Raw genomic sequence first — 26,738 nt, 5'->3', positions numbered from 1 at the left:
ATAACATACTAACATTTTACGGAAAACAAACAACTTGAAAGGGATCGTTTTCAAGGTGGCGTTCACGATGGCTGCCGCAAGCTTAAAGGGGGCGAGCCAAATTCGTTTTTTTTTTTTTGAAAACCTTATGACCATAACTAACACCATGCCAAAATTCAAAGAGCAGTTACCAAGTGCATAATTGTTATAATGTTTTACATTAATCACAGTTTATATGCATTTTAGCTCACGGCAGTGTCACGTAAAAAATCATAACAATTATGCACTTGGTGAATTTTGGCATGCTGTTAGGTATGGTCATAAGGATTTAAAAAAACATTGCAAACTTATTTTGCTCGCCCCCTAGTGGTCGGTTTGCAATGAAACCATAGGCATTTTAAGCTCCCGACAGCTCCATCGTGGACGTATCCCAAGAGGAGAATTAGCAAGAGAGGCCAACTTTGCTTATTTCCTGTATCTGCGTGAGGTGGGCGGTAACATTATTAGGAGACAGGAAGAATGTTGGAGTCTATTCATTCCCAATGGGAGAGTGAACGTGAACACAGCTTATGAACCATTCCTTAACTCCATGGTCACTGAACTAAATACTGGACCAAATCATCACAAGGCACACAATATTTAAAAGATATTCATAGTAAAATGGCTTCTTTTAGCGAGACAAATCAGGAGAAAATGTCTTTATCCCAGCAACAAACTCTCGCGAGATTTGAGATGAGTCCGGAAGCCTCTCTCTGTCCATCTGCAATTTCACGGACAACACATAGGGGGCTCTGACCCCATATTTAAGATGATAATATGTGAATATTATAATGTGAAATGAATGGACATATTTAAAACGATTAGAAATTATCCTTATGTGCCCAAATTAGAGCTGGCATACTTGGTCTGCATATTGAGACAGGCAGATATGTAGGCACGGTTGAGGAGGATAGATTATGTAGTCTGTGTGATCTAAAGGAAATTGTTATTGTCCATTCTACAGCTCTATTAGGGAGAGACTTTTTAATGAGATAGATCCAAATCATGAATTTATATGGTTGGAGGACTTCGAGAAACTAAAACGACTATTTCAAAAGTACACCTTGTCAGTTGTTTTCAATGTACTTTGTTAAATGACTTGTGTTAAATTACAGTGTGGTTGTCGTCTTCTTCTTCTATTGGGTATCATGGCGGTCGGCAAACCTAAATAGTGCATTACCGCCACCTACTAGACTGAGTGTGGAAACAGTGTTGTTGTCAGGGGGGGAGGGTGGAGGTCGGGAAGAAGCAAACCACGCCTACTATATTTAGGAGACCATTTGTAGGCTTTGTGTACCATTTCGCCTCTAGTGGCTCCAATGAAGTTGGCCCATCTTCATACATAAACCATCTTTGACGTATCCAAGACTACTAGGGCGCGCCCAATGCGTTTTTGCACAGCTTTTTGAAAACCCATACCTAACACCACACCAACATTCAGAAACTAGTCACCAAAAGCCAAAGTCCGCCCCCTGCTAAAAGAAAAAGGAATGAAAAATGAATGTGAGAAACCAAACCTTTAATGTGGTATTTCAGTCCACTCACTGCCTTCTCAATCTCATTCCACGTTGCCAGAGGAACTTTGAGTGAAGCCCTGGTTGCTCAAAGCTCTATCTGGGTTGTCCTCTTTGTGTCTTCAGGTTGAAAAGGACAGACTGTCCCTCCAAACGGCGACCAACTGGTTCGGTTCACGTTAAACTTTCTATTCACTTGTATAGACGGACTGTACTTGAGGCTAGCTTAGCATTATCTCACAAAGCAAACAGTCTTTTTTTGATCCTGCTGTTTTCACAACTTTACGCAGACTGTCGTGCAAAGACAATCTCAGAAACAAAGTTACAGAAAGGTTTGTGCACTGCAGCACACGTCTATTATAAAACGTCCTCTGTTCGTCTCTCCTCTCCCGTTTGTTTCATTGTTCTCATCCACTCTCTCTGAGATGAATTCATTTGGTCTACTCCCAGTGTTGCCATATTTTGTGGGAGAAATAAGCAACCAGGTCTATGAAAACAAGCCCAAAACAAGCAACTGCACTATTTCCAGCAACGACTCGTCATAGATCTGTTTTTATTTTTCAGATCTACAAGCCCAGTGCTTGTAGATCTGATATTTTCAACAAAAAAATATAGGAAAAAAGTGACAAATGTGGAATGTTTTTGAACAATTTGTCCTACACAAACATTAAATTCCCATTGACAATGGAGAATTTACGTCATATGTAGACGAGCACCGCATCAGCTCTTACCTTTTTACCTATCCACTTCGTGCCTTATTGTGGCACAAAAACATCGACTACATTTGTCCTTGTCCTTTGACAATGAAGGGATGATAGCGCCCCTCACTTCACAAAGGTGTGATTTTTAATTGTTACAGCCTACTGCTGCACAAAGTTTTGGCATTATTACATCAGTCAACCTTGTCTTGCTGCAGTGCACACTGATATAGGAGAAATAACATGGGAAATAAATAGAATATGATTGACCGCACAGTGCACACTGATTCATCAGAAATGAAATGCAATTAAACCAAAACAAATGATTACATTTCTGTAAAATTGCATCTCGATATATCTTCATACACCGTGGCAGTGTTTTGTATAGAGATGGGGGTACCTTTATTGTAATTTAACACCTTTAACTTTAATCATTTTTGTTTAACCATCCGCCTTTAATAAAGACCATCAATGCTGTAAAGCAATTTTACTCACTAGTATGGAAACAAGTCATTTTGCATTCACTGTATGGAACAAAGTCAGTTTTTTATTTTTTGTATTTTAATAAAAGAAAGTCTTGGGAAAAGGGTTTTATAGGCCTACACCTTACAATTATTCCAAATAGGGAAGTGTGCATCACATTTTTTATAACAATGTCTCCAACTACAAATGTCCAAAGTACACACATTAGAAAACATGTGAATATAAAGTAAAAGACAACATGGCACAGCTACTGTTCATGTCAGAACTCAAATGTGAATTTTAATCATGTTAACAATTGTTTTGATTTTTATTCTTGTGGCAGTCATCCAATTAGTCAAACTATTTCAGTTGTAGAACCTTGATGGGCGCCCGAGTACCTTGATGGACCTGTAAAGACAAATTATAATGAAAAGTTAAATGTGACTTGACGATTCCTAACATAATGATATGCTTGGTTACGGTACAATTGTAACCGTGCAGACATCTGCAAAAAGACAATGCTTTACATACCTGAGGGGCCTCCTGAGTAGCGATCTGCAGCACCGGGCATTCTGGAAGGAGGCGACGAGTAGCCCAGGGAACTCACTGGTGAACTGCTGCTCACACTAGGAACCTGCAACACTCAAGGAAAACCATTGGCAATTTAGTAGACATTTTCACTCCATTCCGTTTTGGTTCTGATTAAAATGCCTATGGTTAGATTTTACGGGGGCCAGTTTTGAATTGCAGCCGTCCGTATAGTGCCCTTTGAAGTGTCCTGCATTAGAAACGTTTCATACCGTGTCTACACTCCTCAGCCGGTAATCCATCAGCACATCGGTTAACTTCTTTAGCACCTTTAGCACAATTTGGGCATCGCTCTCATTTTCTATTCGGACGGTATCCTGGACACATTCCACACAAACAACAAATACAGTTATATTCATGAACCACAAATTATGTACACTGAAGCCATCTTTATCCCATTCTGGGCGGGAACCCCTTTTGGTGTTTTAACTAAGCATTATGTTATACTTTAGCTATTGAAAAATAGCAGATCTACAAGCTCATAGCGCGCCACCGAGTGGCACGCTACGAGCTTGTAGGTCTGCTATTTTTGAAAAATCGTGAAAATGCGGCACATATCTTTGAATATATATATTCTTTCAGAAGACTTTTTTTTTTTCGACGTCAGGCCTAAATGGGTTATAGCATTTATAATAACACACGTACCAGGTAATTGAGCAAAGTTGCCGGGAGGCTGCTCGAGTCTGGATCCGCTTGCGCCATCGAGCCTGGCCGATCCATTGTCCTGTCTGTTGGCCGTTCCAACAAGCTACTCCCCATTTGGCTGCCTCTGAACTCATCCGGAAAACGCCTTCCTGGGCTATCAACCTGCCGACCACTCATGCCAAAGTCATCTCTTCTGCAATCACGTCCAAAACCATCTCCACCCCCATGGTGATGGCCCATGCGTCTTTTTTTAGCCATATCGAGGTTTGGGACATCTGGTCTGGCTGCATAGCCACCAAAACCCGGTTCTCGACGCCCAGCCATTTTAAACTCTCCAGGAAGCCTGCCCCCTGTAAGATTCCAATGTTTAAATGTACTCATGCAATGTGGGAGAAAGGCTCAGAGGAACATACTTACTTAGATAAAATACAGACCTGATCTTGGTCCATTCGGTCCCATCCCACCCATTGAGGGTTTCATTGTAGGAAAAGAAAACTCTAAAAAAGACCAGAGAGAAACCGAATAATCTTGGCATCTGAACCATTTCACAATAAAAACGCTTAAAAGGACTGGGAGTGTTTTCGTATGTTTTAGCCCATTGACAACAAATCAGATATTATGGCACCATCAACAATTTTCCAAAGCAGTTTTTTTAAATGTATGCATCACACACACACACACACACACACACACACACACACACACACACACACACACACACACACACACACACACACACACACACACACACACACACACACACACACACACACACGAGCAAGAGTTCAGTGTCTTGTTCATGACACTAGAGGCTGGGCCACCTAGGCAAAAACAAAACCTAAGGTTTTTTGACCCCCCCCAGGGGTTTACTGGGGACAGGGAGGAATGCCTTATATGGTCAGAACACTCTATAGTAGGGAGGATTATCACAACAAAACAAAAAAAGTGATATTTGAATTAAGTGAAATGAATTGTAGTCAAAGGGCAAAAACACTGGTATGGTCCCTTGAATGACAGCGACTTACGGGGTCCTTGAAAGGCAGGGACATCGCAGGGCTCTTTGAAGATAATCTAAAATCACCAGAAAGGAATCAGGATTGGTTGAAATCATTGTTATATACAGTAATTAATGTGTAAGCAACATAAAGTATATTTTCTGATCAAGCCCCCCCCCCCCCCTTGGAGTTACTGCACTTTGACTTGAATAGTTTAGAGCAAGTCATAATGTTGACATCTGAAGTCTATCGGGCGGCCATAGCTAGTTCGTCCCCTCTGGCCCGAGTCCATGTGTTAAAGTGTCCCTGAGCAAAAAAACGTAACGCCTAACTGCTCCCTAGGCGCTGTATTAATAGCACCCACTGCACCTAATAGTTATAGGACTGGTACCGCATGTGCAATGTACTGTGACAGCAATGTACTGTCACAGAAAATAGCCCAAAGGAGAGGGGGCCTTATCATAATAGTGTATTGTTATAAATATTTAAGCTACATTTGAATGCTGTGCATGTGGCTGCAAACAAACTAGCAGTAGACAAGCAAAAACATCTTTGATCCTGGTGCCACTCACCTTGACGTGACCCTTTCCCTCAGAGTGCTCAACCTCTGCTGCAAGCTCTGTAATGCTCTTCCTAATTTCATGGTCGTTCTGGGCATCTTCCTCTTCGCATGTGATCGTATTTGGGCGTACACGCTTCTGTGAACACAACACCGCCGCACCAACATTGAGGACGCTGACCTGTATTTTTGAGTGGTGCAACCACTCCTATAGACAGCTGTGTGTGTGGCTGTGTCCCCGGGTCTGTCCCCGTGTCCCTGGCTGTGTCCGAGCACGGAAATAGCGTTATAGCGTTTGTTCACCACCAAGTGTCACTGTTGCACAGCCTAACACACAGATAGGCCAGGGAGGAGGGCTTTTACAGTACAGTACAGTACAGTACCACTCACTTCAGACGGGTCCGATTCTCTTTTGATTTTGTTGTCAATTTGTAAAATTCAAAGTCCAATCTAAAAATAGAAAACGCAAACCAAATGATGTAGGAAGTGTCACACTCACCAAGCCTTTAATATGGTCCACCATATCACTTTGTAAACAGGACACGGCACAGAGCTTACACTGGTAGTGTGGTGGGACAGATTTAGTGGGGCTGCGGTACTCCCACACGTGCTGAAGGCCTGTGCATGCATATACACAACGAGCATGATTATAGTGGCTCAGCAAAGATCAGTTAGATATGATATACCAGGAACTGGGTTTTAACATACCAATGATTGGCTCAGTGGCCCCCTGCAACATGCTGAACAGAGAAAACGACTTGATGGATGTGTCTTTATTGAAGACTGGGAAAGCAGAGCACCATATAAGTACAAAGAAGTTCAAAGGTCTTTTGGCCGATATGGCCGATTATTAGTGGAGATCAAAAGAGCCTGATAGCCGATATTATGAGCCGATATGAATTTAAGTTGAACAGTTTTTACAGTAACATAAATTCCAACACAAGAATTCCTTTAAATGCATTGGAGGACATTTATTGCTTATAAAAAAGAAGTGCAAAAAGCACCAACATTGTTTCTCTAACACTTTCCCCCCATCAATTTTCTTTCTATTCAAGTGCAAACATGAACTGTAGCAGCATATGCAACATGGTACTGTATGACGTGCAGGCTGTGTTTACAGTAGGGCTGACCCACAAAAATCGAATTCAAAGCTTCGTTCTAATGTACAGGATTCGAACCTTTGAAAAAGAAAAAGAATTTGGGGAAAATAAATCTGTTTATTTTTTTTAATATTGATCAAAATAGGTGATCTACAAGCCCACAACGCATTGCGGCATGACATGTTGAGAGCTTGTAGATCTGCTGCCCAAACTCCCCAAAGCCATGTGACCTTGTTGTTTTTACTGGCCCCACCATTGTAACTACTGGCCACTTTTTTGTAGAATGTAGAATTTGTATTTTATAGCAATAATGACTTACAGTTCAATTATTGGCAACTAAATATGAATTAGAAATTAATACTGACTGTCCAATGGCGGCTCTTCTACATAGACTTCTACTGGTAACTGGAAGTTACGGAAGGCATTGGAGTATATGGGCTCGCGCGAGTACATGAACCACGTGACCAGGCTGTTTTCTGCCCCCCCAATGTCGTAACTGTCTATAGAGGGTATGCGCATGCTTAAAGTGAATGGCACATCGAGTGGCAAATCGAGAGGCAAAGCAACATGCAAAGTGAGTTTAACATTGTTTAACGTTGTTTAATGCAATCAGATAGGGCTTTTTATGTTTGGATGCATGGGTTGTCAAGGCCAGAAAGTAGTTTTTTGACACTCAGTAGGCATTCCTGCATAACTTCCGGGTTTGATGATGATGTCACGCGCATACCCTCTATACTCTATTCTATGGCTCTGCTTACAACCGTGCTCTACCGATTGTTCAATGAGAGTGGTTGTTGCACCGTGTTCGTGCATTTATGAGAAAAAAAGTAGATTATTATTTGTTTTGCACCGATATTAATAAAAAATATGAATATCGAAGCCGATAATCGGCCGTTGCCGATAATCGGTCGATCCCTAGTTCAAAGCATAGATGCAAATAAAGCTCGACAGCGGCTTACAAGCAATTGACAAGTGATACCACAAGGTTCACATACGGCGATTTATTATTTAAACACCAACGCCAGCATGAAAAGTACACTGCAGTTGAAGTCAAGATTATGGTTTAAGAGTAGGCCTTTTCACCGGCCATCATCACAGCAGATGCATGGTTGTCTGCCAACGTGCCAAGCTGATTCAAATTAGTTCGTGCTCTTTTGTCGTGTTCCCAGCACACCAGTTGCCAGGACCGTTAGAGATGCTGTGGCATTGTTCTGTTCTAAAACGTTGTCGTTTATTTATTCAATAAAGTCATTCTTTACCAAAAGAATGGTGTGCGGGCCCAACCTCCTTCCATAATTGCCTTATTGGCCCTGCACCCACTGTCGAGGTGTGTGCAAATAGGTATGCTCTGTTTCTAAAAGGTTGGCATTTCTAAGGTTGTTCAGTCAAGAACCATTTAACCCTTTTTGACCTGAGGACGATTCTTAAAAAATGTCTTCTAAATCCTAAAGGTTTTCTGAAAAACCCCATGTTTCTATGTCAGTGGTACTCAACCTTTTTCATGTCAAGGACGCCCAGAATTATCTGTATTTGGCCGCAGACCCCCCCCCCCCCCCATCTGAAAATATGTTGTTCCAGTGTCCCCCCCAGAAGCAAAGACTTGAGTTAAAAACGTTCACACTGAAATAATATATATTCAAAGATTTGCTCCACATTTTCACGATTTTTCAAAAATAGCAGACCTACAAGCTCGTAGCGGCGAGCTATGAGCCTGTAGATCTGCTATTTTTCAATAGCTAAAGTATAACAATGCTTTAAAACACCAAAGGGGTTCCCGCCCAGAATGGGGGTTAAACCCCACTTCTGAGAGGGAATCTCAGGAATGGTGAAAATGCCAACAAACCCATGATGAGCTGACAAATGAGGCAATGACATTCAAGTCGCTGCCTTCGTCATTTGGTGGCGGTACCATCACCGCGTGGAGCCAGAACGTACCTATCTTGAGTTCACCCCTTCCCTCAAGCTGCTCAACCTCTGCTGCAAACTCTCTAATGCTCTTCTTAATGGCAGAGTCTTCCTGGGCATCTTCAAGCTCTTCATACACGTATGTGATCGTATTTGGGTATACACGCTTCTGTGAACACAACAAACACCGCACCAACATTGAGGACGTAGACCTGGATTCTTTTGAGGGATACAGGTTTGTTTTTAGTTCAATGTTTGTTTTAAAAAGCCATTGACAATGAAGGGAAAATGTATGTCAGCTTGTCCCTAACACAAACATTAAATACCATTAACAATAATGGCATTCACATGTGATCTTATTTGGGTGTACACGCTTCTGTGAACACAACAACACCGCACCAACATTGGGGACGCTGACCTGTATTTTTGAGGGGCGCTAGCCCCTCCTATACACTGGCTTAATGTGTCTTAAGTTCAATGTTTGTTTTGTAAATGCCAATGACAATGAAGGGAAAATTTACGTCATAATGTGTCATTTACATCATATTGTCTCTTTATTGTTAACAGCGTTTAATGTTTGTGTTTGCACCGTTTGTTTTACATCACCTAATCGACATGTGTTAGACTTTAATATTAGCGCCCCTCACTTCACACAGGTGTGATTTTTCTTTTCTTATTTACAATAGGGACGTTTACAAGAGGGGGTTAGTGTGTGTGTGATTTTGTTGTCAAGTTGTAAAATTCAAAATCCTATCTAAAAAAAGGAAACGCAACCAAATGATGTAGGAAGTGTCACACTAACCAAGTAGTTGAAGCAATGTTTCCAGCTTTGAATATGGTCCACCATATCACTTTGTGAACGGGACACGCCACAGAGCTTGCACTCGTAGTGTGGTGGGACAGATGTAGTGGGGCTGCGGTACTCCCACACGTACCGAAGGCCTGTGCATGCATACACAACGAGCATGATTAAAGTGGCTCAGCATTAAGATCAGTTGGTAAATGGTAAATGGTAAATGGTGCATTTATATAGCGCCTTTATCCAAGGCGCTTTACAGAGATTGTGCATTACATTCACCCATTCATACACCGATGGCAGCGGAAACCATGCAAGGCACCAACTAGCACATCGGGAGCAATTAGGGGTTCAGTTGGATATCAGTTGGATATGATATAATACCAGGAACTGGGTTTTAACTTACCAAGGATTGGCTCAGTGACCCCCTGCAAGTGCAACATGCTGGACAGAGAAGCAATCGTCTTCAATGTGCCTTTAGTGAAGACTGGGAAAGCAAAGCAGCATATAAGTTCAAAGCATCTATGCAAATAAAGCTTGAAACAGCGGCTTACAAGCAATTGACAAGTGATCACATCCAATCACCTATATGGCGATTTATTGTTTAAACACTAAGAGGGTAATCCCAATGAGAACCCTCTTACATGGGCACCCTGTGGACAAGTTAAACACATGTATAGGAAACTTGTATGAAGGTGGACATTGCGGTAGCATGTACCGTATAACTCCAGGATTGAAATTATTTATTCTGAACCCCTCCTTGAGATGTACCATCTCGTTTTTGAGGGGATACAATGATACAATAATGTATAATCATACACATTTAAAATGTGCATTTTAACAGGTCCTTTGTCCACTGAACAACAATTAGAAAGCCAACATCCTCACTTGTGCTTTCAAAGACAAGAGGGAACATGAACAGGCGTCCTCTGCAACACCAGACATATGTCCAGAGTTATGCGACAGGAATCCAGCTCCAATGATGGCCTGCCTTCATCACACCCATCCACAGGACCAGATGATCTGCATGGTTACTGGGGCGGTGGTGGCTCAGGGGTAGAGTGGCTGGATGGTAACCGCAAGGTTGCCAGTTCGAACCCGGGTTCCCCCAGAGTTGGTGTCGAAGTGTCCTTGAGCAAGACACTGAACCCCTAATTGCTCCTGATGTGCTGGTTGGTGCCTTGCATGGTTTCCGCCATTCATCGGTGTATGAATGTGCGGGTGAATGTGTGAATGGAATGCACAATCTATGTATGGATAAAGGCGCTATATAAATGCACCATTTTACCGACGGCAGTCCAGTAAAAAAATAAGGTTAACTGTCTGGATTGTTTAAATTACTCTGGTAAACCAAGAAACGAGGAGTTGAGTAGAATTCAGGAGCAAGGGAGATCAAAGATCATCACACAATCACTCCAACCAAACCAGTATGACACAAGCAACTGGGTGAGGAGAATGGAACACTGTTCAAAAACAGGTAAACAGTGTTTTAAATATTTGTGATAAACACAAGAAGACATATGTATTCACGCAGCCATCAGCCAGCATGAAAAGTGCACTGCAGTTGAAGATTGCTATGGTTTAAGAGTAGGCCTATTCACCGGCCATCATCACAGCAGATGCATGGTTGTCTGCCATCATGCCAAGCTGATTAAAAGTTGTTCGTGCTCTTTGCCGTGTTCCCAGCACAACAGTTGCCAGGAACGTTAGAGATGCTGTGGCATTGTTCTGTTCTAAAACGTTGGCATTTCTAAGGTTGTTCAGTTTAATAGCCAAGAACCATTTCAAACCATGAACTGGAGCTATATAGAGCGTCACAGTCCCACGCCCTTTCATGACAACGAGAGACCCAGAAGTGAATTCCCCGTTAATTTTCCCCATAAGCTTTTCAAAAAGACGTTTAAGTTGACAACACACACAATATTTTGTGCCGAACAAATAATTGCAAAGAAGAAAAACAACAAAAAAGTGTAACCCGACGTTTTTTCTTCTTCTTGTTGGTTTTGTACGAGGCTTAAAATGTCTTTAAATAAATACTTTTTGAAATGTCTATGGGGAAAATGAACGGGGAATTATTTCCTGGGCCCTCGTAGGGGGCGGGACTGTGGCGCTCTGTACAGTACAATACAGGACTGTAGCAAGACCATGTCCCATATCTTGCACATACTTTCAATCAGTGGAAAACACTGACCCACACATTCTGCAGCCATGGGCGGCACATCATTAAACCCCACTTGGTGAAAATGCCAACAAGCCCATGATGAGCTGACAAATGAGGCAATGACATCCAAGTCGCTGCTGCCTTCATCCCTCATCATTGGTGGCGGTACCATCACCGTGTGGAGCCAGAACTTACCCATCTCACTAGAACGCTTCATCTGTTGTTTTCTCTGTCAATGGTGAGAATTAACCCAAATGGAGGAGAGAGACACAAGCATTAGTGACAGGATGAGGCTAAACAGAGGTGTGGCCTTTCATCCCTGTCCTCCACATCTTAAATGGTGCTCATCCACCATGTCCCCTGCCCTGCATGAGGCAAATGAGACATCCCTCAAATGCTACTGTTACTGATTAAGTTAAAGTTCTCTTTACATGATGTATGACAGAGGAACTTGTTAAATTATAGACTTAAAGATATGCTGACACACTGAATGCTATAACTAGTTTAATCTACAAAAATATAATACACAACCAAAGCAGCAGCACTCTTAAGAAAAAAAACAGCAGCCTGCCATGGTTGGATAAAGATTATTTTAACCATTAATTATTGATATCTATGAGCTGCCTGAGGAGAATTCTGAGCATTCGCTGGCCAGACACCATCTGCAATAATGACCTCTGGCAGAGAGCGAGGCTACCACCAGTGGAAGAGGAGATTAAGAGAAGAAGGTGGGGATGGATCGGCCACACACTTCGGAAGCCCAATACCAGCATCACAAGACAAGCCCTTAGATGGAACCCGCAAGGCACAAGAAAGAGAGGGAGGCCGAAGAACACCTGGCGCAGGGACCTTGAGACTGACATCAAGCAGTGTGGACTGACATGGAAACAGCTGGAAAAGAAGGCCCAGGATAGAGGAGTCTGGCGAACTGTAGTCAACGGCCTATGCTCCATTGAAAAGGAGCGATAGGCATAAGTAAAGTAAGTAATGAAGGAGTGTGGTACAAGCTGACAACTCTGTGGACATAAAAATAAAGAGCCTGGAGTTCCAGTGTAGTTCCTTATTAATTAATTGTAGAACATTGACTTCAGCCAACAGTTGTGAGGCAAATCCCCTTACACCAGGGCTCCACCGGGCGCGTCAGCGTCGCGTCTCCGTCACCGTCAGGGAATGTTCCCTTTTTAATCAATGAAGGGTGGCTCCACTGCCCGCGTTGCGTTGCGTTGTGTGACTGCATTAAAATTGCCCCGGTTCGTTTTTTGACTCACGCGACGGAGACACAACGTGCCCACCACCGTGGAGACTGAGCTTCCGAGTCAGGCTTGGTTGGGTGCTCCAACAAACAATTGTCTGCAGGTGAGACCATTCTCTGTCGCTGCATGTCTGCGACTCCTACAGGTTGGCTGAGGCGCCTATATAGTGGGGAGCAGTGGAAGTGGAAGGATAGTGTGTTCCTCCGCTGCTCCGCACACATTATACCCTCCCGGTGAACAGAAGCGGCTGCCGACATGTGTATCAGAGGAGACAAGTGGATGTCTACACCCTCCCCAGACCAAACAGTACTGTAGTGGTCAGCAGTGAAGGGAACTATACACATGGGGGAAATTGGCATTAACGACTTAAATCAATTACTGACGCTAGGTGGTAGCATAAGCACACCTAACGAATGCCACCCGTCCACTCCAACTCTACTATCCTTGTTTCGTTTCCGGGTTATTCAGGGAGGTGGGGGCTGTTGTTGTGAGCAGTCATCGTTAGCAGTAGCTCATACCCCTTAGCTATCATTACAAACAGTTACATGTGCTCAGCGATGCGATACAAACTCACAAATGATCGTCGGGATGCGCGACGGCTCACCATGGATTAGAGATACAGCGCTTTGAAAATCCTGTTATAATGGAGGATCAAGGGAGCTGGATTTTTTTAAATCCCATAGCTGGTGGGGACGGAGGCTCTCCATAGTAACCGGAGCAATTCTAAAAGGTAAATTGACGGGCGCCGCTTTCATACATGTATGTACGAGTATACGGTTATCTATGAACATGTACGTACCATTAGGTACCTATAGCCTAGCTACGTTTATAAACGTAGATAGCAGCAAAAAAGTTAATTGGGAGAAAAATAGAAGAAAAGAAAAATGGATGTCATCTGTCTTTGTATAAAAATGATGCCAATAATGGGCTCACTTGAGCGGCAAGGTAGTTTAGGGTACCATGGGCCAAAGGCTCATGCTAGAGCTTTCACTTCTAGTGATTTTTGAGTGGTGCAACCACTCCAAGGAACAGCAATGTCCGGGACTATGGGACTATGTTTAGAGTACCAGTAGGGGCAAAGGTGGCGCTGTTGTGCCAGAAACAGAGAGAGAGATATAGTACTGCACTGTTGCCTGCTAATGAGAGATAGAGAGAGAGAGAGATAGAGAGAGGGGCAGGGGGAGAGGGGAGTTGCACCACTCGGTTCACACGGGTGTGATTTTTACTAGTTGACTAGCTGCCTAGTTTACTAGTCGGCTAGTTGTTTAACTAGGCATACCTATTTTATTTATTTTTATGTAAAAACAAAACTAGTCAACTAGTACCAACAAGGTCGACTAGTGGATTTACTAGTCGACTAGTTGCTTAAAGCCCTATGCCACTAGCACTGCTGCCCCAGGCATCAGAACAGCGTCAGGGAAAACTAGCCATAGAATTACTGATATTCCATTACAAATTTGACTTTGGTGTGTGTGTGTGTGTGTGTATTAATAGAATAGTAATTATTATTATATTAATTATGGATATTATTATTATTATTGAAATTAGAATGAATCAGAACACCTGCATTGTGAGAAAACCTACCCCGTCTCGGGTTTCTTCATCATCTGATTCTGTGGCACATTTTGCCGTCGATTCTGGGTGGGATGACGGGCTGCAGGTTCCACTTCCATGTTTTCCATCCTATAGTGTGGGATCAAATAAGTCTAATTTTAACAGCCACATTATTATTAACAGTAACAAAGTCAGCCTACTATCATTAAAAACAATTTGTCAAGATTAAAGTCTCAGTCGTCTCTCCTAATCCAGGGCGCTCTCCGTGGTCTTGAGCACCCCAGAGCTCCTATTTTTGAAGGAATCCCGGCGCTGATTGTGTTAATGGCATTTAATGTTTGTGTTGGCACCGTTTGTTTTACATCACCATTACATCACCTAAATCAACATGAGTTAAGACTTTAATATATTTGCTACCCTCACTTATAGGCTATACTCCTCGCTCAGCACCTGCCCAAGTTTGGGTTGGGGATGTGCATTTCTTTCCCAGACTTCTCAGGTTGCACTGTTTTGGTGCCCACTGCCCAGTATTCCATGCACTAGGGACCCATGTCAGCCCCACATAAATTGCCAAGGTGGGGCCATAGGGGTGGGGCCCACCTAGGACCCAGGTAGAACCCACTTAAAGCCCACACGGGCTAGCCCAGTTAGGCCCACATAAAATTGCCATGGTGGGACCCAGGTAGAACCCACTTAAAGCACACACGGGCAACCCAGGTGAGATTTCCATATGGGTCCCATATAGTTATCCCACCTGGCTCCCACGTCGGCGTGCTGGCTGGGCTGTTTTGGTGCCCACTGCCCAGTATTCCATGCACTGTTTTGGCGCCCACTGTGTTTTCTTTGGTAACCAGGCAGACACTTTATGAAAGGTGGATGGAAGGAATCCGCCTGTTCGGCCAAGGAGAGAGCAGGTTCAGGGTCCTCCTGACTGGCTCTGGTCCATAGCCCTAATGCTATTTAATTAGCATTAGGGTTAGGGCTATGGACCAGAGCTAGGTCCTGCAAGTCCTGACGGCCGCTTGAATATAATTTGCCAATTATTAAACTCGATCGAAACTAGCAGCGAATGAGTAGCTTGGAGGGTTCCGTTTTGCGATTTGATTTGCAAATACAAACCATAGCCTCTTCTCTCTTGAGCCTGATTCCTGGTGTGGATCGAGGTCTTCCCGGCAAGTAACACACTTTAGCGATCTGTTAATGCTAGATACAGTTTACTAGGACAGGACATGAAACGAACTGCTCTAGCTGTATCTGCTGCTGCTTGCTGCCAAAGCCATTAACCTCGTCCACCAGGCTTTCCACCACTTCGGAGGAAAACAAAGCCATAGAGTCAGACAGAGTTACGACATTGAGGGGGCAGAAAACTGAGCGCTCGAGCGCTGCTGTTGTTCATGCAGCCTGAACAGGGACAAGCTGGAGTTGGAAATACATTGTTTTCAACGAGGGCGGCGCAAACAATAGCTATTTTAAGGCACGTGTGCAACATGACAACTGTTTAAAAGTATTGTACAGTGACAACTAAAGTCTTTGTAATGTTTATGTTGTACTATTACTACAAAACAATCTAAAATGGTATTTAAGATCATTAAAGCTGAGCTGTTGCCTGTATTTCTGCCAACTTGCGCTCCAGGACTTGTCCCCATTTGCTCTTTGCCAATAGAAGTCTATGTAGGAGAGCCGCCATTGGACTGAAGCCCCATGAAGTGAACGGAGTTGTCGTAACTCTGTTTTACTCCATGGCTGATCTGGGAGGAAATAGGTTCCTACTAGTCCGTGTAGTTGAACTCGGAGAGATGGATTAGTGACTAACTTGCAGAGTGCGTAGACGTGGTAACAGTCATCTGACCATGTGAAAGTCCTACTCCTTATAGTCCTGCACTAATTAAGAGTTAATAAAACGTTGTACTTTGTTTATAAACCATGCTGGACTTTGCCATCTTCGCTGTGACATTTGTTGTCATTCTGGTTGGTGCGGTTCTCTATCTTTATCCGGTAAGTTCGTGAAACAATAACAGCAGTGTAGTTAGCCTGATAGCAAACAAACGAACCCCCTGCTGCTGCTTTGTGTCTAAAACGGTTTGTAATGGAACTTTAACATCTGGAAACCCCAAAACAGATGTTTTATCATTATCTGGTGTGCTCATCATCTGTTGAAATGTAACAGAAACGTCCTGACCCTGTGACCCATATATAGCCTACTGTACTGTATGTATGTGTGTCAGTGAGAGAGATAAGTTGTGTGTGTGTGTGTGTGTGTGCGTGTGTATGTGTGTGCGCGTGCGTGCGTGTGTGAGACTTCACTGGAGTCGTTTACATAATATTTCGTCTACAAACAAATTTTATTTTTTATTTTATTTAACCTTTATTTAACCAGTAAAATCACATTGAGACCAAAGTCTCCTTTACAAGTGCGCACTGGCCAAGAGAAGAGGCAAATACATGTTACACAGCTCTGCCAGTAACAACAAATACAGGACATGACATCCGTAATACCAAAGACCTACTACAGGGAGACTCAGAGAGAGTCTAAATAGCTAACCACTAAACAACATATAGGCCTGCATTTATTTTTAAATGAATTTGTTTCCATTGTGGCTCTTTTATCTGCTCACCATTCCAGTCATCCAGGCGTGCTTCTGGCATTCCAGGTCTCAACCCCACAGATGAGAAGTAAGTTCACTTTATTATTGATTCATATTCTTATCAGGGTGGGAATGTAAGTTAACACATGGTGTTATGAAGTAGTGTTTGGTTGGATTTAATTAATTGCAAACAGGGCTGCAACAATCTTTTTCTATACTTTCTGCTTATGACCTTGCGATACATCACTGAGGATACGTCCCAGGTGCATCCATGCGATATTCTTAGTTCTTAGTTATCTTATTTATAGTGACTCATTTTTAAAAATGGCAAAACATGACTCCTAACGTCGTTGAAGTGGGACTCATAAAATGTCCCTGGGACTCATCTAAAAGACCATCCCTGCATCCCGGGAGTCCGGGACTCATTACATCGAAAACCTATTTACATCAATGATCATTACACTTTCAGTCATGAGATTCTATGTTGCTGTATTCCATGCTAACTGCTGCAGCCTTAGTCTGGAGCCCATGCTGGTTAAACAGAACAACAGTACAGTCAAGGACGTGCACACAATACATAGACATCAAAGGGGGCTTCAGATCCTGTCCTTTTGCCCGTCTGCAAAACAACTGCCCTCTTTCCATGCCAGCATTCTAGGAGAATAGATTTTTTCCGAAGTCTCCTGAACTTGAACACAGTATTTTGCATTGAACAAATGTATTTAGAAATAAATGGTAAATGGTGCATTTATATAGTGCCTTTATCCAAGGCGCTTTACATAGATTGTGCATTACATTCACCCATGTCGTACACTGCATCTCCACTAGCTAAAGAGTGCTGGGTTCCCCCCACGAAAATAGCTGATGTAGTGAGCTTGTAGATCTGCTATTTTCGCATTTTTTTGTCCAAAAGTGCCCTCTTAGGGGATTTCAGCCCCTGCCCCTCTAACACAGTGGTTCAGAACAGTGTTTCCTCTCTTGTCAGGGATGGGAACCTGCAGGACATTGTGAACCAGGGCAGTCTGCACGAGTTCCTGCTAAGCCTGCACCAGGAGTTTGGACCCGTGGCGTCGTTCTGGTTCGGAGGCCGGCCGGTGGTCAGTCTGGGCTCTGTGGAACAGCTACGACAGCACATCAACCCCAACAGGACCAGTGAGTGTGAACTGTGAACCATTTTTTTGGTCGGGAGAAACAGTCGATCCCATTCTGGCCGGGAACCCCTTTTGGTGTTTTTTAAGCATTATGTTATACTTTAGCTATTGAAAAATAGCAGATCTACAAGCTCATAGCGCGGCACCGAGTGCGGCGCTGCGAGCTTGTAGATCTGCTATTTTTTTATCTTGAAAATGTGGCACACACCGCACATCTTTGAATATATATTATTTCACAGCGAACTTTTTATAACTCAAATCTTTGCTTCTGGGGATGTCCCTGTCTGGAACAACATATTTTCAGATGGGGGTCCTCGGCCAAAATACAGATCATTCTGGGGATCCTTGACATGAAATGAAATTGGCATAGAAACAGGTCTCAGGTCTAAATGGGTACTTAAATCACAATGAGACTTTGGTAGATATTTGGCTTGTGTAAACTGTAATGAATGGATGAAACGGCTCTCAAAGTCACTGTCTTCATAGCACATATACAAATTGTAATCAAAGCAGATTCTACCATATATAAAATCACAAAACCATCTTCCTGTTGAGTTGACTAATTAATTGGGCTGGACTGGACTGGACCAGTACAGTAGATCTGTATCTTCAAGTAGTAAAAAGTAGTAGTAGTAGTAAAAAAAAAAGTTAAAAATGCCATTCAAATAAAAATACGAATGCCGTCTGGCAGAATCAGATTTGTTTTCCTCCTTTTATATATTGTAAAAGAGTGACTTTGAGAGCGGTTTCACCTGGCGTGCAACGTAAGCCATTGAGGGCTGGAGACTGTTGGGAATAAATATATAAATGAATCAGCTGAGTAACTATTGCAGATATCTCACCAATATTTGGAGTTACGTCATGGCAAAGTAACATTCACGCTGCATGTTTATTATCTTCAGAACAACAACCATAATTTGCCCTTGGCTTGTTCTCTTTTGAAATGGATATAAAATGTTTCTACGTCCGTTTCCTTTTGTTCTTCCCTCCCCAGCGGACTCCTTCGAGACGATGCTGAAGTCGTTGCTAGGTTACCAGGCGGGCGCGGGGGGCGGGGCCACAGAGGCCATGATGAGGAAGAAGGTGTACGAGAACGGCATCGACAACACGCTGAAGAACAACTTCCACCTCGTCCTCCAGGTTGGTGGGCTGGAGTAGAGATGCTCCGATAATCGGCCAGCGATCAGTGATCGGCCATATCGACCGATATTCACTCTGATCGGTGATCGGCATTTACCCTCTCTGTGATCGGCAATTTACCTTATCTGGAGAAACTGATCTTTTACACCAGTTAAGTGGTATAAATGTCAATCAGATATAGAGCATAATATCATTTTGCATTTTTGTGACAGGCCTAAACATTCTCCCCTTCCTCCCCCCACACACAGTTTTGACGTTGGTTTTGACATATAATAAGTATTATCCCTAGCTGGAGCGTAATTCATATGTAAAGAAGAACGATATGCACATCCCACAGTTTTTAAATATGATGCTTGTCCCCAAAAAATGATCAAATGAAGAAAAAAGTGGAATGTCCGCACACCATATAATTCTGCTCCCCGTCCTCTTTATTTCAACCTAATGAAACAACCCGGGGCGGGGCGAAACGTTGTTGAAAAGCGTACGCACCCCCTTTTAAGCGTGCCGAAAGTAGCCCGTCTAGAAGCCCAGAATGCGTCGTACGACAAAGTGTTCAGCAATGAGATAATCATTGCTGTTTTGTGCATTCCCTCTCTCTCTAAGCTGGTGGAGGAGCTGGTGGAGAAATGGCAGTCGTTCCCGCAGGGCCAGCACACCCCTCTGTGTGCCCACCTGCTCGGACTCTCCATGAAGACCGTCACCCAGCTGGCCCTGGGTCCGCGCTTCAAAGACGACGCGGAGGTCATGCGCTTCCGCAAGAACCACGATGCGGTGAGAAAATTAACACAGTGCTTGCTTCACCTGACAAATTTTTTTTAACTGGGTTGTTGTTCAGATCTGGTCCGAGATTGGGAAAGGCTACCTGGATGGCTCCATGGAGAAGAGCTCCAGCAGGAAGGGACATTATGAGAGCGGTGAGTGAGAGGAGGTTCAATACGTCTGTTGTCTCTGTCTCTCTCTCTCTCTCTCTCTCTCTCTCTTTTATTATTTTCAGCAACGCACGGCATATAGAAACGCACAGACAAGGCAGATTACACATTAAAACCTAAGAGCTGACCAGTACAACCACCGGTCCGTTAGCCATTGAGCAGCTCCACTGGAGCAGTTGGGGGTTCAAGTGCCTTGCTCAAGGGCACTTTGGCGGTGTTGGGCTAGGGTTCATGACATGTGGTTAACGAGAGCATCTTGTGTTGTCCAGCCCTGTCCGAGATGGAATCAGTACTGCTGTCTGTGACCAGGGAGAGGAAAGCCCTGCAGAGCCAGAGCGTGTTTGTAGACGCCTTGCTTCAATCCAGCCTCACAGAGAGACAGGTGAATACTAGAGCAAACGTTTTAAAGTCAAATCTTTGCTTCTGGGGAAAAAAACATATTTTCAGGTGGGGGTCCACCGGTCCACGGCCAATTACATATAATTCCTGGGGTCCTTGACATGAAATTGTGTGAGCACCACTGATATAGAAACTTCAGAAAACTGCGATGATTTAGAAGACATGTTGTGGAATCGTACCTCAGGTCTAAATGGGTTAAAAAAATACATCTTTAATGTGGGTCACAGATTTTGCTATTTTACTCCCAAGCTCTTGTTATTTCTTCGTGAAATGATGCAATGGTATTAAAGTGGGGTTCAATCACATCACAAATGTGACGACTTATACTTCAAAATGTTGAAGTATTTTGACAGTGATAGTGTATAATGAATCCTTTCAGATCATGGAGGACAGCATGGTGTTCACTCTGGCAGGATGTGTCATCACAGCCAACTGTAAGTAAAGTTTGACACTTTTAAAGGAATACTTAAACCCCATTTGAATTACTTAAAGGTATATTCAGTGATTTGACTTCATTCAAATATCACTTCTGGATAATCCTCCCTACTATAGAGTGTGCTGACCATATAAGGAGTTCCTCCCTGTCCCCAGTGAGCCCCTGGGGTCAAAAAACCCTAGTTTCAGTTTTGGTGGCGGGTGGCAAAACCTTCATCCAATCAGGATGAGTGGGGCCTTCCTCCAATCATGATCGAGTGGGGGCGGGCCTTGGTGCACATGCTGTTGGCCTGTTGCACTTCCCCCCACTGTAGAGCGTGCATGTGCACATTTTGTTACAGGGGCGGACTGGGTGGTTTTCCAAATCACCCAAATCACTGAATGCTCCTTTAACACATGAAGCCTTGTGGGTGAGAGTGTCCTCCCTGGGATTTAGTGCTGCACAATTAATCAAAGAAAATATCGAGATCTAGATTCAGACACCTATGCAATCTCATTTTGTGAGAATTGTAATCGGTCATTACGACGGCATCAAGGCCCGAGAAAATACATTTTGGTCGACTAAATCAACTGTAGATTTAGTCGACTAAAATCTTATGATATTTAGTCGACTAAAACTAGACTAAATCATTCCAGGGCACTAAAACTATATGAAAATTATTCCAGAGACCATGACAAAAACTAAAAATCACATTTGCTGCCAAAAACAACACTGCTACTATCCAGTGTCATGTCCAGGGGGTGTACTTGTACAGTACATCATATGACACACTAGTGTCATGTCCAGGACAGGACAGGCCCATGGGGGTGTACACAGCACTTGTACATCAAGCTGCCTCGCTAAAGTTCCGATACCGATACTGGTACTGGTACAATTGACACTAGGCTGAACGAATGCAACGGGAGCAAGTCTGACCCAACAACACTGCAGCAAATCGCCAAAAACAGCCGATCTACAAGCATAAATGACAACTGACAAGTGTAGGTATGACAATTAAATTAAATTGGCGAAAAAGGGGTAAAATAAGTGGTTATTCAAGGAAAATAAAAAAGTACTCGGTACCGGCGAGTACTAAAAATTAAGTACTTAAATACTCGTACTCGGTCTGAAAAAAATGGTATCGGGACAACTCTATGCCTCGCTCTATGGAAATGGATGTTGGGCTCCTGACCTACTGTATGTGCCACATCATGGCTCAGGAACCGTTGATTTCCAAGGCTGATTACTCACTGTATAAAAATATTAAAACAGAAACACATTGGTGAAGAAATTTCTTGGTAACGATTTAGTTCCCAGATTTTCATAGATTTCTCTTACTATTAATGTACCCGTTGCCACTGACGCCTAAGGACGCCTTTTTTAATATCAATTCATTCGGGTGATCAGCTGTGTCTAGTTTCCCTGTGTAACACTCTGGTTTCGCTCCGGTTTTCATTTCCGGAAAAAAAACGTAAGTGAAGGCTTTTGCTTGCTATTGCAGTGATGTAAATAGGTTTTCAATGTAATGAGTCCCGGGATGCAGGGATGGTCTTTTAGATGAGTCCCAGGGACATTTTATGAGTCCCACTTCAACAACGTTATGAGTCATATTTTGCCATTTTTACAAATTGCAGCATTTAACTCCCATTTCATTTTATATGGTTATAATGTGGTTATATTCATGTAGAAAACAGAAGAATAAATGATTATTATAACTAAAGCTAGAAAAATAAACTAGAATAAAAAACAGTACAGTAGTGCATCCCGTGGATGCAGAGGTAGTAGTTTTATTGCGTCCCTCAACTATAAACTGCGTTTTGGGATGCAAAAATGCACCCTATTTTAATCTCTGCTATTGGACGGACTGGAGCATCTTAGAACGTAAATATCTCGGAATCACTTTTTAGACCAAAATGCAAGCTTGGTTTGCGTCTGATGTATCCAAACACTAGTATTTCGCTGATCAAAAGTATGTTTTGGGTGTATTAAATGACAATCAAGGGACATAGCGGCTTTTGACTCAGCGGTTTCCGGCCAAACGCCCCTTCAAAATAAGACTACCTCCCGTTGCCTTTGCATTACTGGCAAAAGCTCTGCTCAAAGCCACCACTAGATGGCAGTCAATGAGTTAAGAATGTATGCTAAAGGCCTTAATTGTAAATTGTTAATTGTTAATTGTTTGGTGCAGTGTGTGTTTGGGCGGTCCACTTCATGTCCACCTCTGAAGAGGTTCAGGACAAGCTGTATGAAGAGCTGGAGGAGGTTCTGGGTTCTGGTCCCGTTTCTCTGGACAAGATCCCTCAGCTCAGGTAAAACCAGTCACAGTTCAAACCTCCATCCACGATGCCCATCCATCTTCTGTTGTTGGGAATAACCTGTGTTCGACCACTGGATCCTGGATTAAGTTATTATTCAGTCATAAACTCTTGTTGTATACAACCCAGACATATCCACTTTTCACTTTTCTCAAACCTAGTTGAAAATAGTGAAAATCTTTATTTTTTAACACCAAAGTACTAAAACACTCAAATCAAAATAGCTCTTTAAAGTTGAGGGTTATAGATGAGCAAAGCAAAGAACAACCCAAGGCCACACAACATTTCTAACAAGCTCATGGCTGACGGTTTTTCACAGATTAACCCATTTTCTAGGTATTAAATATCATACTGACATAGTGATTATACTCCCCGTTTCCCTCCAAAATAAAAAAAATATACACACTTTTATGTTCGAGTCATTTAGCTGGTTGGTCTCCAGAGGAAGTTCATATATCGCCCACACTACAAATAGATGACATGAAGTAGTACAAGGTCAAATAAATCCATTAAGCAGAGAAAATATGATCCTGTGATTACAGGAGCACATCATGGGGAAGTGTTGCAATAATATTAATAATAATAATAATGTGTACCGGTAAACTAAAATATGAGATTGTCCTGGACCCAGATACTGCCAGCAGGTTCTGAACGAGACGGTCAGGACCGCCAAACTGACCCCCGTCGCAGCCCGCCTTCAGGAAGTGGAAGGGAAAGTGGATCAGCATGTCATCCCCAAAGAGGTATCCGTTTTCTCCGTCTGTCTTGTCAGCTCATCACCAAGTTATCGTGTGTGCGTGCGTGCGTGCGTGCGTGCGTGCGTGCGTGCGTGCGTGCGTGCGTGTGCGCGCGCGTGCATCTGCAGAGCGTTTTCAGCCAGCAGAGCGTTATGACAGGGGGGGGGAAGACCAATCACCAGTCGGACAACTTAATGGAATTGCAGTCTCTCTATAACACCAGAGACGTGGCACTCAGAGTACACACAGGGTTCAGGTGTGTGTTTGTGTGTGTGTGCGCCCGTGCAGTGCCGTGCACCTTTTATTCTTGTTCCAGTTTTGTCTCCATCATTATGTGGCTATATCCACTCTCCGTTTCTCTTCCTGTCTCTCCATCTCTCTCCATTTCTCTCCCCTGACACAGTCCCCGCCCACCCCAGAGTGTAGAGTAGGAGAGTAGCGACACGCTTTGATCTCGCCGCAAAGCGGGTGCCTATGGGCTATAGTTCCAAACATTGCTCCTATGGCTGGAACTATCCCATTGAGATAGAATGAGCATTTCCGTATAGAGAGTATGCGCATTCTTAAAGTGAATGGCACATCGAGTGGCAAATCGAGTGGCAAAGCAACAGGAAAAGTGAGTTTAACATTGTTTAATGTTGTTTAATGCAATCAGATAGGACTTTTCTGTTTGGTGTATGGGCTGTCAAGGCCAGAAAGTAGTTTTTTGCCACTCATTAGGCATTCCTGCATAACTTCCGGGTTTGATGATGATGTCACACGCATACCCTCTATTCCATTGTTACAATGGGAGTCAACGCTAGTGTCGCCACTCTCTTACTATATTTCTCTGGCCCACCCTAGAGTCGGGTTCTGCTTGACGTTTTTTCCAGTTAATATCACTGTCATAGAATGTCTTGCTCTGGGTGGGATCTCTGTCGGGCCTTTGCTCTACATGTAAAGTGTCTTGAGACAACTTGTTGTGATTTGACACTTTAATAAGATTGAATTGAATTGAATGTGAGTGCGTCACTGTATCAGTGAAGAAGCACACACCATATCCGTAGACAGATGGGAATGAAAAACACTCCTCCTCCCTTCTCTTCTGCAGGGATCTAGGGGTGTTCTGTCATGGGTTCCTGGCCGGCTACGCCGTGTGGAACACCATCATAGTGTACGTCTTGGCCGGCCCTGAGCTCACAGCTCTCGACAACCTGCTGGAACACTACCACAGCCTGGCGTATCCGTCGCAGTCTCTGCTTTACATGCTGCTGGCAATTAGCACTGTGGCCGCCTTCGACAGGTACGCTCTCCCCTCTCCTACGCACGCTGAAACTAGCCGCCCTAGTGCAAGCTCACCAAGGCCCCTTTTCCACCAGGGTTGAACCGGCCCGGTTCTTAGTCCATGAGTCAGAGCTCCAAAATTGGAACGTACATTATGCATTGGGTAAAAGCATACCTATATTAAATTGTTTATAGGGTCAATATAAGTCAATTAATATATTATAACAGTTCCACAGTAGTAGCTTTTTCATATTTTACAATTTCAGAAAACTAAATTCAATAAATCATTATCTTTGTGTAAGTAATCAATCGGTTTCATGGTGATAACTATTAATTACATTTTTACCTATTCACCTGTATAGGCTACTATAGGTGAAAATTACTAAAGCTGTGATAAATATGACAAAGCTACGGAAGGGTTTATCATATCTTAATTTACTTATATTGATCCTATAAACAATGATCCTATAAACAATTTAAAATAGGTATGGTTTTGCATAATTGCATAATGTGTAATTAACGTTCCAATTTTGGGGATCTGGCTCATGGACTAAGAACTGGGCCGGTTCAACCCTAGAGGAAAAGGGGCCAAAGTGTCACATTGCGATGCGTATCATGCGTTGATTAGCTATTTTCGCAGATAGTATGACAGAGTACAACTTAAGCCCAAGGGGGAGTTGTGTGTATGCTCCATTTTAAATACATGTATTATAATAATAATAACAAAAGCGTTGAGAAAGAATCATCTTCCATCAATAGAGCGATATGGTCTTCAGCATTCAGTACATCAGTAGGGTGGGGCCGATATTAATAATAGTTTTTTTCTATACAAGGGTGGGCAGCATTTTCAGGCATGAGAGTCGATATTTCCAAGGCTGGTCACATGAGATCCACCATCACCAGACTGTAAAAAATATTAACCACCACTTTTACATCATATTATAGGTTGCTAACAGTTTGGGATAAATTATTATCTTGCTTTCCTAACTGTCTCTGACAATTCTGATGATACAAAATGATGTGAGGGGAAAAAGCTAAATTGTTAAATAAAATCAATTATAAGTCCATTGCTTTAAAAGAGATGTGTGCATTGTGTACAGTATGTAGTCACACACATTGTTGAAAAATGAATTCACATACTGTGTTTTCTGTTCAGGATGAATCTGGCTAAAGGCCCCACGGCTATGCGGGAGTTTGTCACACTGGACCCTGTGGCGCTGGCAGCATTCTGTGAGTCTTTAGTTCACACACATTTTAACAGACATGCATTTATTTGAATGAAAAAAGGAATATCCGCACTCTCTAGTATAATCTCGATTGTAGTTTCTTCTTAACTTTGTATTTATAATGCACACACAGCAGCAGCCGAAAACGTCTGGGAACTTAGATTATGATCCCTATGACCAACCAGTCCCAAGACCAACCAGTAGGGGTCAGCAGTGACAACACTACACAAGTGTGTAGGGACATCAGGGAATTGGCATAACGACTAAAATGGGGGAAAGTTGGCAGAAAAGAAGGAAGGTTTTCACAATAATGTACTTCTCCATTTTGTT

At 43.0% G+C, this 26,738-nt stretch overlaps 2 protein-coding genes across 3 annotated transcripts in view; one reads left to right on the top strand and one right to left on the bottom strand.

The window, feature by feature from the left end:
- Positions 1 to 2,865: 2,865 nt before the first annotated feature.
- Positions 2,866 to 26,738, bottom strand: part of LOC306917433 (uncharacterized protein) — a 50,866-nt gene continuing 26,993 nt past the window's right edge. Inside the window, exons 2-16 of one of the 2 annotated variants that reach the window (XM_079495654.1) lie at positions 15,368 to 15,487; positions 14,279 to 14,377; positions 11,637 to 11,670; positions 9,687 to 9,767; positions 9,287 to 9,426; positions 8,515 to 8,653; positions 6,188 to 6,262; positions 5,979 to 6,097; positions 5,493 to 5,618; positions 4,951 to 4,996; positions 4,360 to 4,422; positions 3,926 to 4,275; positions 3,493 to 3,597; positions 3,224 to 3,326; positions 2,866 to 3,100 (exon numbers count right to left, since the gene is read on the bottom strand). In XM_079495654.1, coding sequence (XP_079351780.1) covers positions 3,048 to 3,100; positions 3,224 to 3,326; positions 3,493 to 3,597; positions 3,926 to 4,275; positions 4,360 to 4,422; positions 4,951 to 4,996; positions 5,493 to 5,618; positions 5,979 to 6,097; positions 6,188 to 6,262; positions 8,515 to 8,653; positions 9,287 to 9,426; positions 9,687 to 9,767; positions 11,637 to 11,670; positions 14,279 to 14,377; positions 15,368 to 15,370 — 1,536 coding nt within the window. In that variant the 5' untranslated portion in view covers positions 15,371 to 15,487 and the 3' untranslated portion in view covers positions 2,866 to 3,047. Of the gene's footprint in view, positions 3,101 to 3,223; positions 3,327 to 3,492; positions 3,598 to 3,925; positions 4,276 to 4,359; positions 4,423 to 4,950; positions 4,997 to 5,492; positions 5,619 to 5,978; positions 6,098 to 6,187; positions 6,263 to 8,514; positions 8,654 to 9,286; positions 9,427 to 9,686; positions 9,768 to 11,636; positions 11,671 to 14,278; positions 14,378 to 15,367; positions 15,527 to 26,738 lie in introns of those variants that run through there. The other variant, XM_079495653.1, reaches the window with a different exon arrangement.
- Positions 16,018 to 26,412, top strand: LOC306917438 (cytochrome P450 20A1-like). Its single transcript, XM_079495662.1, has 12 exons — positions 16,018 to 16,243; positions 16,872 to 16,921; positions 17,819 to 17,985; positions 18,979 to 19,124; positions 19,728 to 19,895; positions 19,960 to 20,038; positions 20,323 to 20,435; positions 20,832 to 20,886; positions 23,056 to 23,176; positions 23,814 to 23,925; positions 25,010 to 25,201; positions 26,339 to 26,412. Exons 1-11 carry the CDS (start codon positions 16,172 to 16,174, stop codon positions 25,091 to 25,093), a joined length of 1,167 nt encoding a protein of 388 aa, XP_079351788.1. The 5' UTR covers positions 16,018 to 16,171; the 3' UTR covers positions 25,094 to 25,201; positions 26,339 to 26,412.

The sequence above is a fragment of the Electrona antarctica genome, assembly GCF_951216825.1.
Source record: "Electrona antarctica genome assembly, chromosome: 24".
NCBI lineage: Eukaryota > Metazoa > Chordata > Actinopteri > Myctophiformes > Myctophidae > Electrona > Electrona antarctica.
This window is presented reverse-complemented; position numbering and strand designations above follow the sequence as displayed.

What these genes read in the sequence shown, in the direction of transcription:
- LOC306917438 (XM_079495662.1), top strand. Translation starts at nt 16,172, where the DNA reads ATGCTGGACTTTGCCATCTTCGCTGTGACATTTGTTGTCATTCTGGTT. An exon ending in GAAGGGACATTATGAGAGCG is followed by an intron (nt 20,039 to 20,322) that starts GTGAGTGAGAGG and finishes TGTGTTGTCCAG; the next exon opens with CCCTGTCCGAGATGGAATCA. An exon ending in ATGTGTCATCACAGCCAACT is followed by an intron (nt 20,887 to 23,055) that starts GTAAGTAAAGTT and finishes TGTTTGGTGCAG; the next exon opens with TGTGTGTTTGGGCGGTCCAC.